The sequence below is a fragment of the Cuculus canorus genome, chromosome 1 (genome assembly GCF_017976375.1).
Source record: "Cuculus canorus isolate bCucCan1 chromosome 1, bCucCan1.pri, whole genome shotgun sequence".
Classification (NCBI taxonomy): domain Eukaryota; kingdom Metazoa; phylum Chordata; class Aves; order Cuculiformes; family Cuculidae; genus Cuculus; species Cuculus canorus.
Window position 1 is genome coordinate 141,131,330 of NC_071401.1, and position 17,255 is coordinate 141,148,584.

Below are 17,255 nucleotides of genomic sequence, written 5' to 3' on the forward strand. Positions count from 1 at the left end.
ACAGGCCTGTACAGATATGCAAGGTCACGTACAGCACTTTGAACCGCACACTAACATTACAACGATTTGCAGACATCGTGTAACAGCACTGCACAATTTAAACAGCTGGAAGTTTGAAATGCAGCCATTGCAGCTACACCACATAAACACTATAAAATATTCTGGCTTTATCCTTACTTAGCTTTCTCTTAGATGCGCCTCTTGCCCTTACATTACTCCACTATGATCCTTATTCCAGGAGAAGTTACTCATAAGAAACTACCAAACTACTCATGTAAATGATTGGAGAAAGTCTGTGGAAAGCTGACTTTGAGTTCATGAATGTTGATAAATCACAATGGAAATAAAAATCTAAAAGCCACAGTTCTTTAAAAAGAATTTAAAAAAACCTTTTCACGGAACCCTGAAGTTTCACAAAAACTCTCATTTCGTATATTCACTGACACTCTAGCTACAAGTCATGGGTTATTCATATAAAATATGCAGATAAACAAGCAGGAAATGGAAGAAAATAATTTGCCCTAGAAGTGCACACATCTGTGGACTTCTCATGGGACATAAGCAGCCGTTAGAGACACCCGCCGCAGAGAAACTGCCCCGTCGAGGCAGTGTGCTTGAGTAAGGGGCTTTTCTGCAATACACAATGTTTCCAAATCACAGCAATTACTAAGGTGTGCTTTTTTAAATAAAAAAAATAATTCAATTTCATTCTGGAATAGCTATCCTATATAGGAAGCCAGTCTGTAACAGCTGTTGTAAAATGCTTTATACTGTAGCATTGCCACACAGATGAGCTCTGCCTGGACATAAGGATCTGAGTAGTAGTGCCAGTTGTACCTTCATAGCAAGTTTCCATTTGGATCCTGTTGGATCTTTGGCAAATCTTCCACTGCCAAATAGTGATCCTTTGCCATAAATGCTCAGTCTCCCTGCAACCCCTTCTGTGCTTCAACTTAATCAGATACAAATCCTAAGCTTTCAGATCTTGTCCCAGCTCCAGCTTGTCCAACAGGCAAAATATACTTGCACTCCGCCCACACTGGCACCTGGATAGCGGGAGAGGTAAGGTAGCACTCACCCAGGCTGGACCTGCGAGCTCTGGGTTGCTTCCAGATAGCAATGATTGTGCCCTTGTTGGATAGCACGGCATTGCTTCTTTTTGTGACTGTTCTTCCCTCTGCACACCACGACTACAGCACCAGTCCACAAAACATCGCTTTGATGCCAAACAAGATATATACTTTCTTTTATCTTCATTTAATCATACCATTAAAAGAAAGAGTAGGTGAATCCAGGGAAGCAAAGGTGAAGAAGTAAAGCAGATGGAACTGTAGAAGAGATGAGTGAGACCAACAGTAAAAGGAAAGTGAGAGAAGGAAAGCAACAAGGTAGAGAGGATAGCAAAGGGCTGCCATGATAAGAAAGGGATACAGCTAAGAAGAACAGACCACATGTGAAGGCAAAAGAGTCTAATTCCAAAGGTAAGAGGAGACAAGAGATGATAACTTTCCATCACCAAGAAGTAAAGCCTTTTTACAGATTCAACAGACATTTTTAAATAAAAGGGAATCAAAACATTCATCATTAAACACTAACACACAAAAATGTTTAAGCTAAAGCTTCTGGTATAATCCATTACATTCCACAAGTGAATGCAGACTGATTGCAATTTTCCACTCGTTGTTATATTATTCCTTGGCACTTGCTAACTTCTTTCCATCAAAAGATCTCAACGTGCTTTACAAATGTTAATTAATCCTTGCAGCCTATTCTGACTTCCACATTGTGAGTATTATTACTACTACGATATAATGCCAGTTTATGGAATGGAAAAAGAGACAGAGGAACATACTTCTTTTAGTGCTAACCACGCAGGAGATAAGATTCTCACTTTGGCTGTACTACATCATGCCTGCTCCAAAACCTGTTGAAACTACCAGGAGCTTTTCCAGCAGCTTCCAAAGGGATTTGTTGCAGGTAAGTGAACTCCTTCCTTCTAGGCCTGTCTCTAACAGCTGCGCTGTGCTGACTTCCATTACTGTGCCTGAAAGCGTGTGAAAGCCACTGGCAGAATTGATTATCCTGAGACCATTTTTTCCTGGCATACTAAACAAAGAGACATCCTTCTCTGAGCTCTCTCTGAACAAGTGATAGCCTGCCTCTTCTCTGCGAAATGTCTTCTGTTGCTAAGTACTTTCAAATCAGTAGTTTACATTTTAAAAAGAGTTGTGCCTGCTGGGAAATGGGAAAGAAAGGGTGAAAAGCTGGTTTAGCCCCAGGGATCTTGTGCACCCCAGGCTTTGCACTGGGGTCAGCATGCCTCAACACAGCCTGACACCTTTTTGAAGCACAGTTTGTGAACTAAGATACATTTAAGTGCCTGGAAGTATGGAAAATGGGATGTAGGGTCCTCACCCTACCACTGGGAAACAAGGTTTTATCTTGCTGCCAAACCCATCTGCTTCTCAGACTTCCACAGGTGCAGAGAGCCAACTTGCTGAGGTATGAGTCCAAAGCATAGCTGAATGAAAAAACACCAGCTCTACACCAGAGAGATTTTGGCCCTAAAGAAACTGTAGAAGACATCACATGGGAAGGCTTTTGTGCCACAGTGTAGATGGAACTGACTGGAATGTCAGCCAACCCTTCCAACACTGGCTCTTGTAGGACTTCACCTTGCGTCAAAGTAAAAATATTTCCTATCTCACCTGCACTGCATGACAAAAGAGTGCTTTAGGAATTTAGGCATTTGCATGGCAGACAAATCCTTAAAAGTAACAACACCAAAGAGTAGACCTTAGATTTGATCCAAACTTGCCACAGTTCATCCAAGTGTCCTTTTCTGAGCAGTCCATAGTAACCATTCATGCACACACACCAAGTCCACTGCAAGGGATATTCATCCTTTTATGAAAGTCCTCATTGACTTTAAGTTATGTGTACTGAAAGGCACTGGGAGAAGCCAAGGGGCCAAACCCCGAGCCCTAGATAGCAAATATATGTCTAATGCATTTTTGTAAAAATATAACATTTGGCACTCAAGGATTTGGCAATGTAAATTGCAGAATATTTGGCACAATAAAGAATTAAGACCAGCATAAGAGAATTTGAATTCCTGCTCACAAAGAGTGTGGTCCAACACGTTACAACTCAATTGATTATTACTGAGTAAATAAGAATATGATAATCCTCTGTCTGAAGAAGATAAACTTTACCAGCTATGAGATAACAAAAGGGCCTGAGGATCAGTAACCTTCCAAATTGGAAAAATAAGTTAAGCCTGCTTTTAGCTAAAGCTATCATGCTGGTAATTAAGATGCTAAATATGGGATTTAGAAAGCTTCGTTTGGCCCTTTCTGCTACAAGTTCCTACATGAGATGTTTAAATTCCCTTGTGCTTCAGTTGCCACCTGACTAGCACACAGGAATGTTCAATAAAAAAATCACCCATTTGGGGGATCCAAAGGCTAGCAGAACAGGCATTATCTACATCAATAACTTATTGGTCTAATACAAACACAGGCACAAAACTTAACTCAAATACTAGCCATCCTCTGCCAATGAGGTGATCTTGGACGTACCTACGGATGCTTCTACCAGCTCAAGTTGAGTATGAGACAAAATAACCAAAGATTTGGGAAGATCCAGGGAAGGCTCCACTACTTACTTTGCTGTGTTACAGAGAAAATTTGATTTTGTCCTCTATTTCAGCTCCCTAGAAGCTTTTCTTATTCCTTCTCCGATTTCTTTTCACATGCCAGGCAGTACCCATCAGTGCTCACCTAGTGGCATTGTCTTCATCTTCTTCCTCCACACCCGTGAGCCCTGAGCCTTAAATTCTTCCAAGTCTGAACCTCCCTACTGCCTATACTTGCAATTTTATCACCCTTTTCAGGACTCGGAGTCTCACTGAAATAAAGTCACGCATCTTGAGAAGTGCTGGAAGGAACGGAAAGACAGACATTGGGCACTAAGCAGCAAAATCTCTGCTTGCTGTAATTTTGTGAAAAACATAATTATATCCTTTTGGGGGAAATAAAAAATTGGTATTGCCAGAGCAGGATGGCACAAGAAACAACTAGGACACAGAGAATGTAACAGAAAGAAATACCATTTCAGCGGTACAGAACATTCACCTTTCAAAGTTCAGGGACTATAAGCATAGGACTGGACGGGAGGTACCCAGTGAGACTTTGTCTCCTACTTGATCACTCCACATGGTGTTGGGTTTGAATAAGAGAGAAGAATCCTGGAAATCATTAAGGAATTAAACTCATGGTTATCCCAAAATGACAAAGGACCAAATGCAGCTCTCACATATGCACAGGACAGGGATACTTGTCCTTAACTGGATGGGCTGCAAATTATCACTAATGCATACGCTCTCATTGGAAAGCTTTTGTGGCCATTCAGGTAAAGACAGGTGGGAATACCACGATAGCATTACTCTGGTTTTAAGACATATTTTTAGCACACTGGTTAAGCCCTGAAGAAAAACTGCATTTGCAGAGACCTTCAAAATATCCTTCATGACAAATGCAACAGAAGAACTATAAGAAAGTTAGTCCTCAGCCTTTATCTTTCTAACTAAAGGAAAAAAATATCTAGCTTTGGAAGCAGATGTGACCTCTGCTAGTTAGGCTTTGGGCTTTTTTCAAATCCTGAGGAAGAAAACTGCTGACACTATGTGTCTGACCACTCCTGTTGCAGGAGGAGCAGATGACTAAGGCCAAGATGCACAACACCATTGTACACACCCAGTGTCCAGGCCAGTGATTTCCCTCTAATGAAAGAAGAGCAATCCTAAAAATCTTCAGCTTCACAGAGGAAAGATAGTTGTTAAGCAAAATACATGAGACTACTGGTCAACACTAGATAAAAATGGAAGGCTACTTTTGAAGAAATTAGTATGCAAGAAAATAAAGTATCGTTGGAACACACATTTCATTTGGGTTTTGTAAAATATCATGAAACAGGGTAACAGGAGAGCTGAAAGGGATGAATAAAATAAAGAGGGAAAGGAAGCACATGGCAAGGGAAAGGCCACTATAACTCACAGGAGAGGTGAAGCCAGGAACAATCTGAAAATGAACAGAGACTATAGTGTTCTACCATGGACATGTCAATATGTGATGACGGCCCACATCATTTATAGATGCTGGAACTTATAGTGTATTGAGCCTCAGAAAGCTCACTCATCCCATGATCTTACTGCCAAATTACACAAGCCACTAAAATAAAAAAGAAAAACAAACCCAAAAGCAAGCAAAAAAAACAAGCAACAAAAACCTGTTGTAAGGATCGTGTCAGGACAGCAACAGCTGTGATGTTAGAAGGTACTTCTGTAATTACACTGAAGCAACTTCGGTGCTGAACGTATTGCAGATGGAATTTGGCAAGCCAAAAACCTCGTATTCAGAAACAAGTAATATATTTTTAGCGTTAAAAAATCTGCAGGCAATTTGGCTATGACAAACAGAGCACAAGCCAAAATCTCACATCCTGTAGTGGCAAGTGCATTGATCTCAAGGACACACCTCTAGGACAGGCCTCCACACTTCTTAAGAGTATCGAGGGAGGGAAAACAAGTGCACATGGACTGCTTCCACAGGGGCTGCTTTCTCAGTTCTTTGAAACGCACAGTGTGTCAGGAGATATTTTGTGAATAAGGTTTTAAGCTGTCTGGAACAAGAATTGTCTTTTTTTTGTTCTGTACTATAGCAGCCTCTACCTGGAGGATCCGTAACAGGACAAGATCCACCTAATTAGAATTATAAAACAGATTAAAAGTGATCTGAAAAAGATTCAGAGTTCAGAATCAAAATTGCTTGCAGAGTTAATCCTCCACGGCTGGTATGCTAGGTTCTGCTGGAGCCACTCTTGTTCACAAGAATCTGAATGTTTCTTCACTGTGACTTAGTCAAGGTATGTGAAAAAGTGGTTGATGGAAAATAAAAAAGAAAGACAAGTCTCTGATCTTCAAGAGAGATTCTGACTTTGAGGAAGAAGAATCTGAATAAGCGTCAGACAAAAAAACCCAAACCCCTACAAACCATCCAAAATTGGTTGTGCAGTAAGTTTTTGGGAGTATCCTACTCCCAATGATACATTTTTATGTTTTGTTTAATGCAAACTGGCATGCCCAATCCCTGCTACTAATGCTGTTTATTTTTCTTTTCTGCTTTATTATCATCCAAGTTTATCTTTCACATCCTTTGCCTACAGTAAGCTAACCTCAACAATAACAGGATATGTACTCTAGAATTACTGTGATGAGGGAAAAAGAAAGAGGAAAAAATTGCTTCATAACACAATCAAACTTACAATACTCAGAAGAAAACATATAAGTGAGTGATGGATAAAACTCGACATTTAGTGACTACGTTAACTGTTATTCCACCTACAGTCAACGAACAGAGCACCAAGTGGGAAGGGTACAGACACTTTATGCCACTTTTGGTCTCCTGGTGCAGCACAGAGTGGATTAGCAGAGCCAGTACTCGGTGTGATATTTCAGTTACCAAGAGACAAATAGAGGCTGAGGAAGGAAAGAATTTAAATACCAGCTTCTGTCCTTACTTGAAATTTTGCTCATTGTAACTCAGTTTAAAATCTGAGAAACTATATTGACTTAAGATCTGAAGCCTGTATTTAAGCCTGGGATTCGTTAATTATCTCTGGAATTCAATATGAGATTTCAAAGCTATTTGAAAGAAAAACAGCTGAGCAATTTAAAGCATCAACTAAACCTTGTAGTTAGTACTTTTCTTCAACGATGGATTTTTGGGAAGAGAGAAATTGCATCGCGATAATTTGGACTAAGGTGTAATTTTTCAGACAAATTCACAAACTGTTTAAATGCTTTAGATGTAGAACAAGCCACATGGAAAACTGTGTTCCAACATGCTTGCCGTTCCTTAAAAAGGTGATTATAGTATGGCACCATTAGACTCACCAAAACTTCTCATTACTACGTCCAGTTTGTGTGTCAGAGTGAGATTTCACAGCGACGATGAACATTTGCGAAAAAGAGAAGGAAGAGGGGAGGGGAAGGCAAAGGCAAGCGTGGAGGAAGCCCTCCCTGACTGTCTACTCTGCAAAGGATTTGAACTGCAGAAAAGAGGAACCATGTCAGCAAATGCCAAACCAATACGATACCTGCCAAACCACACCTTATCCTTCTCAATCAGCAAAAAAAATTATCCACTGCCTGATTTCTCTTACCTCACCAATAAAGGGCTAGGGTTTTTTCCTTATTAGGATAGTCTCCATGCTGTAAAATTCTGGCTCTAACAAGTGGCTTTAACAATATGTGCTGCACATCAGCACAAAAAGAAAGCAACTAATAAAAATGAAACGGGAGAATAAAGGGCTCAGTCCTACACCAAAAGGGACGACATCAGCTTAGTTTGGGCTCCAAAACTCAATCATAGATTTTATGAAATAATTAAAATTGGAAAGTCCAAATGTATGAAGGCTGACATTATATAGATATATAATTATAAATTTGACCGTGTAGCTACTTACGCATGTAAACAGGCTTACTGAAGTCAAGGAGATTTTTTTAGCACTTTTAAGTGCTTGCATGGCTGAAAACATAAGTCAAACGTCGGTCCATGAAAATACTGCAAACAGGTTTTTTTTTCAATGTTTTCTTTTACAAAATATAATGCAAAGGACGTATAATGAAAAGTAACAAGGTCAGTTAAGTCACTATGTTTCCACTATTTCAACAACTGATTGAAGTGTTTTACTTGGTTGTTTTTTTTAAGCATATGCTTTTGGATTATCTAGTTTACTGCATCTGCCTTATATGGATTTAAATGCACATATTAGCATACATACACTTATATATGCACACGTATGCATATATACGCACTGAAGAGCATAGAAGGCCCCAAATAATCACCAGATAATTTCCCTCATTACTTTGATTCTTATTGTTATACACAGAATTGGGGACGGGGTAGATGGGGAGGCCTGGGACTGCAGGTTTAGCAGGAAAGGAAAGGCAGGGTTAGGAAGGAGCAAGATGAAGTTCTGCCACCCGCACCCCACACTGGTTGAACACCTATGCCAACAGTACGGCTGTGGAGGAGCTATCTGGATTTAAGATCTGCACTAACAATGAATTTTCCAGTTTTGCTGAAGCAGAAGAAAAAACCCTTGTCAAAGTGAAGCGATATGGAAAATGTTTGAGGTTGACTTATTTTAATTCAGTCTGAAACAAGAAGGTAAATCTTCATCTAATTTTTTCTTCAAACTTTCTCCATTAAAATGTCTGTCAATTTGAATGAAAAGATTCAAAAATAGAACAGAATGTTTTATCTAAAAAAAAATACTGCAAAGATGCACATCAGTGATTTTTTATTTAGAAAATCATCCAAAAAAACCCTTGATTTTAATTTTAAAAAGTATTTCCTATTGTTTTCATTTAGATAAATCTAATCTGGGAAACCTGGTGTGAACTCCCAACTAGTCCTGCTCTGCCCAAATCTCTCCCAATTTTTCTTGCTTTTCCCTAAATTTACCTTTCATCAGAAACAATTCTTACAGCTCTTTTCAGCCATTTGGATTCACAGAGAGCAGTACCACACTGAATCTGGTATCTCTCACCACTGTCATGGCTTGAAGCAAGGCTTGGAGAATTCAGCCTAGATTTTTCATGAAACTCTCCAGAATCAGTTGTTCTCTGACAAAATCTTAGAAATTTGATTCTCACAGAGTTGTGACTTCAGGCTCGGGTGGAGGACCATAACTCCAAACAGATTAATCCAGCTTTGTGCTTCTGACACCCAGTTCCTTGCTCATACTGGAAAAAGAAAAACATCTTTCACTGAGGCAAAAAGGTTAGGAAATCCCAGAGATGTTTTCTCATAGACCCATCCTCTCTCTGCCATAATATTTCTTCCACTGAGGATAATCTCGCTCAAAAATTTTCCAACTTTCCAGTAAATTTCTCTGACCCAGAGGAAAGTTCCTAAAATTTAGCAACAAAGTCTTGAACTGGACATTCAGTCTTCAATAGCCACTGCCCCTGTCCATATGTACCCAGACACTGAAGCACATGTATTTCATTCAGGTGGTGATAACTAATATGTCGGGAATACTTCGTATACACGGAGTATCATCACCACAGTGTTTAACATAAATATGTTTCTTCAGCCACATATAAATTATTTGCATCAAAGATGCTCACTTATCAATCCAGGTATTTTGGACTTCATTCCTAGGCCATAGGCAGTGAATTGCAACCTGGATATAAAGAGTGCAGCTCACAAACAGACAGAACATTGTAAGAAAGCTGACTATTTTTTGATACACTTGTCACTGTTGGGGAAGAACCACTTTCAGAAATTCACTAGAATACTTAGCTTTCAAAATGGAGATGAATAGGCTCCCTACAGACTAACATCTTTGTGCATCTGGTCTTCAGTTATATTATATCCATCATAATTTACCTCAGTAATGTAAAAATGCTTTTACAAATTAAGAATTAAGCTGTTTTCCATTGGGGATGAAAAGCATGGTCAACAGAGAAGACAAAAATGAAGGAAGGAGATAGCTTCAAATAAGAATGAACAGCATTGATTTTTGAAGCAGAATTAACAGATAACATAGTGCCATCAACACTCCTGCTGCCTGTAGAGAAGTTTCCTCTTCAACCTTTTTCTTCTCCTAGCAAAACTAGCTGATTATCTATCTTGAACATTTAACCAAGAAACAGAAAACTTAACGCACAATATGAAGAAAATGCTGTGAAAGAGTGAACTTTCAATACCAAAACTGTCCGTGAATGATCTGTGATGTTTGAACAGAAGTTGTAAATTGCTAGAAGGAAAGATTTTACCTGTTGGAAAAGACTTTCTGCTTTCCCTAGGAACTTGCACAGTAAACACTTTAGTGTCCAGTAAAGTGAGCCAATTCAATCCCTGTACATTTACTAAGCAGTCTTTAGATTTTCAGGCCAACTGGAATGATTTCTTGGCTACAATGAGAGCTTCTGCCTTTAATTTGTAGTATATCAAATGCTAACAGGATTGTATTCAGCTATTTAGCAATTACAAATTTTTCTACAAATACTACATGTACACTGAGAGCATAGAGCATATCTTTGAACCATGCAGCTGAAATGGTCATATAAAAGGGCCATTAGAGGACATTTGCAAGAAGTTAAATATCGCATTGTACCTCATTCAAAACAGTGCAATAACAGCCTCCTCCTTTCCCCTGGAAAGTTTCCAGAGAGTTAACTTACAAGGATTTTAATACTCATTTTCTTTTCCATTGCAATCTTCTGAGAAGACAAGAGCACTTGGAATGATTACGTTATGCCTCAGCCTGGGCAGGGCAGTATTTCATCATATATTTCACTGAGCAATGCTTTGAAGAAGCTTTTGTGGGTAATGCTAAAGGTGCCTTCCTCACTTTTGGCCTGAGGTCACAGAGACATTTGTTAAGAGGGAATAAATAGGTTTTCAAATTTTGGCCACGCATTTTATTTCTCTTAAGAGTCCTCACCAAAGAGAGCTTTGCTTTTCTTCCCCAAATATGCTACTCTGAGTCTTAACAAAAGAAAACCCACGTCTGGTTGTCAAGGTGTGTCTGCTCTTGTTTAGAATCTGCTACAGGGTACAAATCTCCCAAAGTACAGGAAACCAACAGAACAGTACCCGATCATACTTTGGGAGAAAGGGAGTGAATTTTTTTCACCCACATATAATTTCACTGACTTCAGTAAACTCATTTCACTTAAGATAACTGCAAGTGCTAAAACATACACAAGCTAGGGCATTCCTCCCAGCACTTGCCCAAAGCTTAGAATATACGCCAGCCATAGAGTTAGCACACTGCTGGCTGATTCTTCTTGCCCAAAGGGGAGAGGAGAAGAATCTTTCTCACCAAGGATATGCAGTGATTTCTATTTTTTTTAAAGCAAAACAGTCAGACCCTGAAATCTAGCTACAATGGATCCAAAGCAGACTGGTGGAAAGGGTCTGAAGGTTGCCTCGGACGCTTTAGCCTGGGTCATTGCACTCGGGGCCAGCTCCCCACAACAGGTATCAAGAGTCAAGGTTCCCATTGGTGATATCAGCACTAAAGAGTGCAAACCTCATCCCGTTTCTCCCTTTCCCTTTATGCTAGTTACAGAGAAATTGGTGCCTCACCACAGCTGCTGCCCTTTCCCGTAGAGCAGCACAGGAGGGCTGTCTGTCATGGCTTGTGGCTGTATTCCACCACAGACCAACATAAACCAAATCCATTCGACACACTTTTAGTTAAGTTATTATTTATTGCCCAATTTCTGAAATCACGATAAAGAATTTCAGATTCTTGGAAGGGACTTCTTGGAGGGGCTGAATTTCAGAAATCCCTGAGCTCACTCCCTTCTTCTGTCCAAAAGCACAGGAAACTCCAAAACCAGGCATGCAGAAATCCCAGTTATTATTCAAAACCTCTCCTAATTTTTAAACAAAACCCTGATTAAAGTCACAGTATTAGAAACATAATGTTGCCATGTCCCCCTGCTCTCAACATATAAAGCAGACAAACACAATAACAAATCAGGACACAAATAAAGCAGATCACTTCTTTGGAAATATTACACAGGCTAATTGATTTTCTTCTCTTGTTTCCCTCCCACATTCAGGAATAAATGTGCCATAAGGACTGTATTTACTCAGTGAATTAAGCAATCTGAGTTATGTGAAAGCTTTCACACAAACTGTGAAACTTCTGTAAGGTTCCCGTTAACAGAACTCCAATTAGCAACCAGTCTTTCCAACATACTTTTCTGCCACTGAACAAAGCGATTTAAATTCTGCAAATACAAATGCAAAGACTTTTCCTTTAGACAACAGAACACAACACAGCAAAAAGAGGAGCAAAAGAACCCGATCTGCATTCAATGGTTATTCCCAAGTTCAACCAGCTTCCCAACTTGTTACACCATTCTGTTCCCCTTTTCCATCACCACCATCCAGCACTTAGTACACAACACCAAAAGGCTAAATCCACTCAGATATCATAATAAATCGACAACTCACTTGGAAAGACTTGACAAGTTCTGCCTGCAGTATGATCTGCTGATCATGTCTGCCGTGTATGAATCAGTGCAAACTGCTGCCAGCTCCAGGGAGCAAATGGACGGATGATCAGGGCGTGGAATGAGATGATAAAAATGCCATTATCCTTTCAGGCATGCGAGACTCATTGGATGCTCTTTCCACCCCACGGGTTAACCATTTGGTCGGTCCTGTAGCTCCTGTAATGATATACTCTATTTGCCTATTGTCAAGCTTATTATCTATCTTGTATCCTCCTCCCTTCCCTTTCTCCCCCTCTGCTCTGTGATCATATGATTATTATTTTTTTACTGTATTTTCTCTAATAGATCCTCTTTGCTAGGTCTGGGTCCCTAGTTGCAAAAATTCCTGCAGATTTCTCAGCTGCTCAACTTGACCAACAAATACTTGCATCCCATTCAGCTTTCACAAGAAGTGCTTCTGTTTACCAAGCTTGTCTGAGCACTAAGCAGCATGAGCACTGCGCAGAAGTGCCTTCACAAGTATTTGCTTGCAGGAAAGTCAAATTCCAGCCTGCCAAGAGATGATGAGGGGAGAAAACCCAAATATAAAACAAAAGTCCAGGAACCAGTCCTCCCTTTTTATTGTAAATCATTGCCTAAGCATTTTTTAGGCATTTGCATCCCATCTAGCTTGTGAAAGGTGAAGCTGGATCAGATAACTCAAAAGACTGGAGGGTGACTGCCAAATAGGAACAAATCTGGGTAGCTGGAAAGTAGCTGCAAATTCAAATGTAGTCAAGGTAAGGCTATCTTGTGTTTAGCCAGGGGATTAAAAACAGGCTGGAGTTAAATCCAACCTACAAGACTCTCCTCAATGTTCTACATCTAATCCAGTAAATGAGACAGGAAACAGAAAAAAAAAAGTTATTCAAATGGAGGCACTACTAGTTACCATTATTTCACGTGCTTGGCTCTCATACTTCTTTAAGCCCATATATGTCAGCAAACTGAAACAGCTTACTGTGCAGTCCTGCAGCAATTCTGCCCCAGGCTCTGATCTTGTTAAACCTCATAAACTACAAGGTTGGGTGTGGATGGATTGGTACTCTGAAGGGAAATCTCTGCTGCAAGCTCACCCTTCTGTGGGAAGGAGTTGTGTGGGTTCAGTAGGTGGCACTCTTATCTTGGAGTGTAAGTAACGCATTCCTCTCTGCAGGAAGCCATCGAGCATGCCTGGATGTCCAAGGAGACATCATCCTTGACACTTCCTTTACTCAGAGCTTGCAAGAAACCAATGGCTGCACTTTGGTTTAGGAAGTGATATTCATGTTCTGCTCAAGTCCTGCAGTCAATAATTGCAGTTTTTTCTTTCCAAGAACTCCCTCTACAGTTTCAAGGAGATAGATTTTTTTTGTGAAAAGGTAATGATTCTGTGCTTACAGATAGGCGAATGAGTCCCATGCAAGAATGTACAAGGTAAAGGGGTCTTGCACACTGAGAAATAGGTCTGCAATACCCCAAGAAATTGTTATTTCTTCACATACATCTCTTGCAGACACAGCGCCTTGTTCTAAAGTGCACATAAAACTCTTATTTTAGTATATAAAATACACTGGAATTCCGATCCAAAGCAAGGGAAGGCCAATAGTGCTGATTGCAAAGGGAGAAAAATATGGGTCCATTTCTGCGATTGCAGAGATCTCTGCAAATGAGATGAGGGTACAGCAAGGAGATCATCTCCATTTCTTTTATGCTGACCTCAACGAAAGAGGGTATGTAAGGTAGTGTGAATGCATAGAATCCTTTAGAAGTGTTGGTGAGAAAAGAGTCCTAGAAAAGGCATTTTTACAATGAGAGAATTACAGAAGCCAAATTCATCCCTCTGGAAAAGCATTAGTTAAATAGAGATTGTATGACCATTCTGCCAAAAATATACATTTTGATCATATGCCAGATGTAAGAGTTGATATTTATGAAACTACAAACTGGGTTCCAAGGCATCCTAACGGTTTTCTAGTACAGATCTGTATTTATTACTGTCACGGACACTTCTTTTTTGCAGTTCAGTGAGTTCTACACTCATTTCAATTCATCCTAGAATAGTTAGGTCATTGCAGTGCTCACAAACAAAACATTTCCACACAGGACAAAAATAAAAGCAAACTATCCTCTAAAACACTACACTCTACATCTTCAAAGAATGGCTCCAGATCTTTCAGAAATCTGCCCCTAACATCATACAGATTCTTGCTTTAGACGTAAATCTGACCTATTTGTTAGGTCATGAGAAACAACAGAGGCCTCTTGCACTTCTAAGTAGACTCCCGAACCATTTTAAAATTACCCCCTTAGATTACAACAGTCAAAAGAATCCCAGTTTCTTTTTATTTGCTTTTCCAAACAATATTTCAAATTATAAAAGTCTGGAAGAAAACTCCACTCTAGATGAAATACAAAGATTCACATGCTCAGCCTGTTTTTATTTGGAGCAAAACTTCTAACACTTAATTGCACCTTCTTGCCCATACTCTACAGCCTATTGAGAACAGAGGTCATTTGCCTACTGATCGAGCAATAAGCAACGCTAGCTACTGAAGTCTACCGTCAGCTCTTGTGCCATCTTTGCATGCAAGTGAAGAACTGAAAATAAACAAAATCAGCAAATCTCACTTCCAAACAGCATTAGTGTCTCTGCCCAACCATCTGCAGTGTTAATCTGTGAGAGGTATCAACAAATGCTTGAAACACTCTGCAGGTTGGTGTCCTATGTATTAATTCTTAATTTGACAGTACTAGTATTGATCTTTTTTTCCATCCAGAAATTGCTACCATTGCTATAAACCATGTTTTTTAACACTTCCTAAGCTGCAAGTTCAGATGTGCAAATCTGCGTGTTAATCCACTGTACAGGGAACTAGCATACTGCCAAGTAGACCTGGGCTAATCCATATGGGCAGTGTACTGTTGCATTTGTGAGTGTCTAGGAGGCTTCATCTTCAGCTCTCCTCAGAGCTGTGCCCATCCTTCAAGTCATAAGACCCATTAAACTAAGGGACATCACTATTTTAACAACAGCTACAGGGACATACTGTGATTCAGTCTTCAACACAAAGTAGGGCTGTGACAAGGCCAGCTAGTGCAACGCCAAGCATTGACATTCAGTTTGGTGCATACCCAGTAGCTCCCTGAGTTTACAACAATGCAGAACTGGTTCCCCTGAAAGAAACTGAAGCAGTCAAGATTTTGCCATGCTTGCAACCCCTTTACAAAGAAGTGGGAGAAGGATCAGAGTGAGTTATAGATCCTTGCATTTAATAATCCCTTTATTGTTTTGAAGGCAAAATAATTTGCCTTGAAGGTTTGTTGTTTACTTTCTTCGTAACTTAATTGAGAGTGATGCTCTCGATACACTGTGGCCCTGAGGCGAAAAGCATATAGAACAACAAGAAGTAAGTAATTTTCCCTGGATCTTTCCAAAAATTCACATAGGCTTCTAAAGCATGAAAAATACGGGGGCAGAAAAAGCATGTCTCAGTCTGCTTTCTTGGTATGTTCTGGTACTTCAGAGATTACTACTTGGCTGTAGGACCCAAGGAACATGCTAGAAAGAGAAAAAAATAAGTATACAAACACTAACTAGAGGAGGGCACTTGAGAGTTCCTTCATACCAATGAACTCAAGTGAAATGGATCTATAAGAGTGTAACCTCATCTGTTATAACAATTAAAGGAACTACAGAGCCTTTTCTAGTTTCTTAACATTAAAAGCAGCAAAATGAGGAGGAGGAAGGTGATATGAGACCTTTCCAAAACAAAATTATTACTGGGAGGTTCCGACATCTACTCATACTAACAATAGGAATGTCCAGAGGTCATCCAGAGAGCCACTTAATATTTTGTTATTTTACTTTAACTATTGCTGCATTCAAGGCAGAGTTCTCAGAGATCTGGTCACAATAGTCCATGAATCCTTTTTCTTTTGTGATTATAGGGAAATCAGGATCTGACACAGGTGCACACACCTCCAGACCACACCTTTTCAAATGCAGCCTATTCCTTTCCGTACTTTGTCAACAGTAGGTTTGCTGTCCTGCTTACTGTACTTGTCCTCTTATTCAAATCCCTTCATGATTTTTAGCTCTTCGTTTAGCCCTTTTCCAAGTTGAGGCAGTTTTTCAATGGGCAGGCAAATAACTTACAGATATGTGTCTGATTCATTTCAGAGACGGTAAATAGCTCATCCTGTACTGTCGACTCTCTTCTGTGCCACTAGTCTGAAATAAGTAGGCAGACTTGTAGAGAACTTTGCAAAGCTACTGGCATTTTACAAGAGAAACAGAACTCTGTTTTTTATGAAAATTCATTCTAATGACATTAACATCTGCTCCTTGTTTGAAGAATATATTTAACTGTTCCCTCCCTGGGAAAATGAAAGATGCCATAGTTTCTTTCATGTTCTCACGGATAGACAAACTGTTGGGTTTTTTTAAGGTCTGTTCCAAAATGCCCCAATACAGTTCGCTGCAGGGAACCCTGTGTATGTATGCATCTCACAAGGCAAAAGGATCTGCATGCGCCCTCATATGAGTTTTCACCCTAGGACACAGACATTTGAGCAGGGACTTCATTTCACAGATGAACACCACTTGGCATATTAAATCACATGCAGTAGGTAAAGTCTGGCAATTCATACATAATGTCTTGGACTAAATCTTTTGAATACTCATAAAAACAATGTTATGTGCTTCATCATCGAATAAAGCTAAATGATCTCTTGCTATGTGTTTTTTCTCCAGTCCAATTTTAAATATCTCAAGTAACGGAGATTCTGCTGTTTCCCAAGGGTAAGTGTACCGTGCTTTTATAGCGGACACTGGTAAGAAGCCATCCTATAACTATGACATCTATTTCTCCCCTTATTTTTTAATTGTAACCCATAGTTACATCTACTTTGATGCCTATAGACACAAGCACTGGCAAAAATCATAACGTTTAATGAAATTTGTGAGTAATACTCACCCAGCTATGTAAGTAGATATATGTATTAAAATACATACTCAGATTGGAATATGTGGTTTTGGGTTTTGACATATGCATGTGCAAATCATGGAGGCACATGCAAACATGAATCTGTATATTCACATGGACACATTATCATGTAGGTAATGCCTCCACAAATGATAGAACTATTTGAATAGACAAGTTCTGCAGGATTGGAAAAACAACCC

The 17,255-nt window shown here is 39.6% G+C and overlaps 1 protein-coding gene across 10 annotated transcripts in view; it reads right to left on the reverse strand.

Moving 5' to 3' along the window:
• CALD1 (caldesmon 1) overlaps nucleotides 1–17,255 on the reverse strand; it is a 191,076-nt gene that overhangs the window by 44,237 nt on the left and 129,584 nt on the right. The window contains exon 1 of one of the 10 annotated variants that reach the window (XM_054061752.1): nucleotides 12,048–12,323. The exons of the other annotated variants lie outside the window; for them this stretch is intronic. Coding sequence (XP_053917727.1) covers nucleotides 12,048–12,094 — 47 coding nt within the window. The 5' untranslated portion in view covers nucleotides 12,095–12,323. Of the gene's footprint in view, nucleotides 1–12,047; nucleotides 12,324–17,255 lie in introns of those variants that run through there. 10 annotated transcript variants of the gene reach the window in all.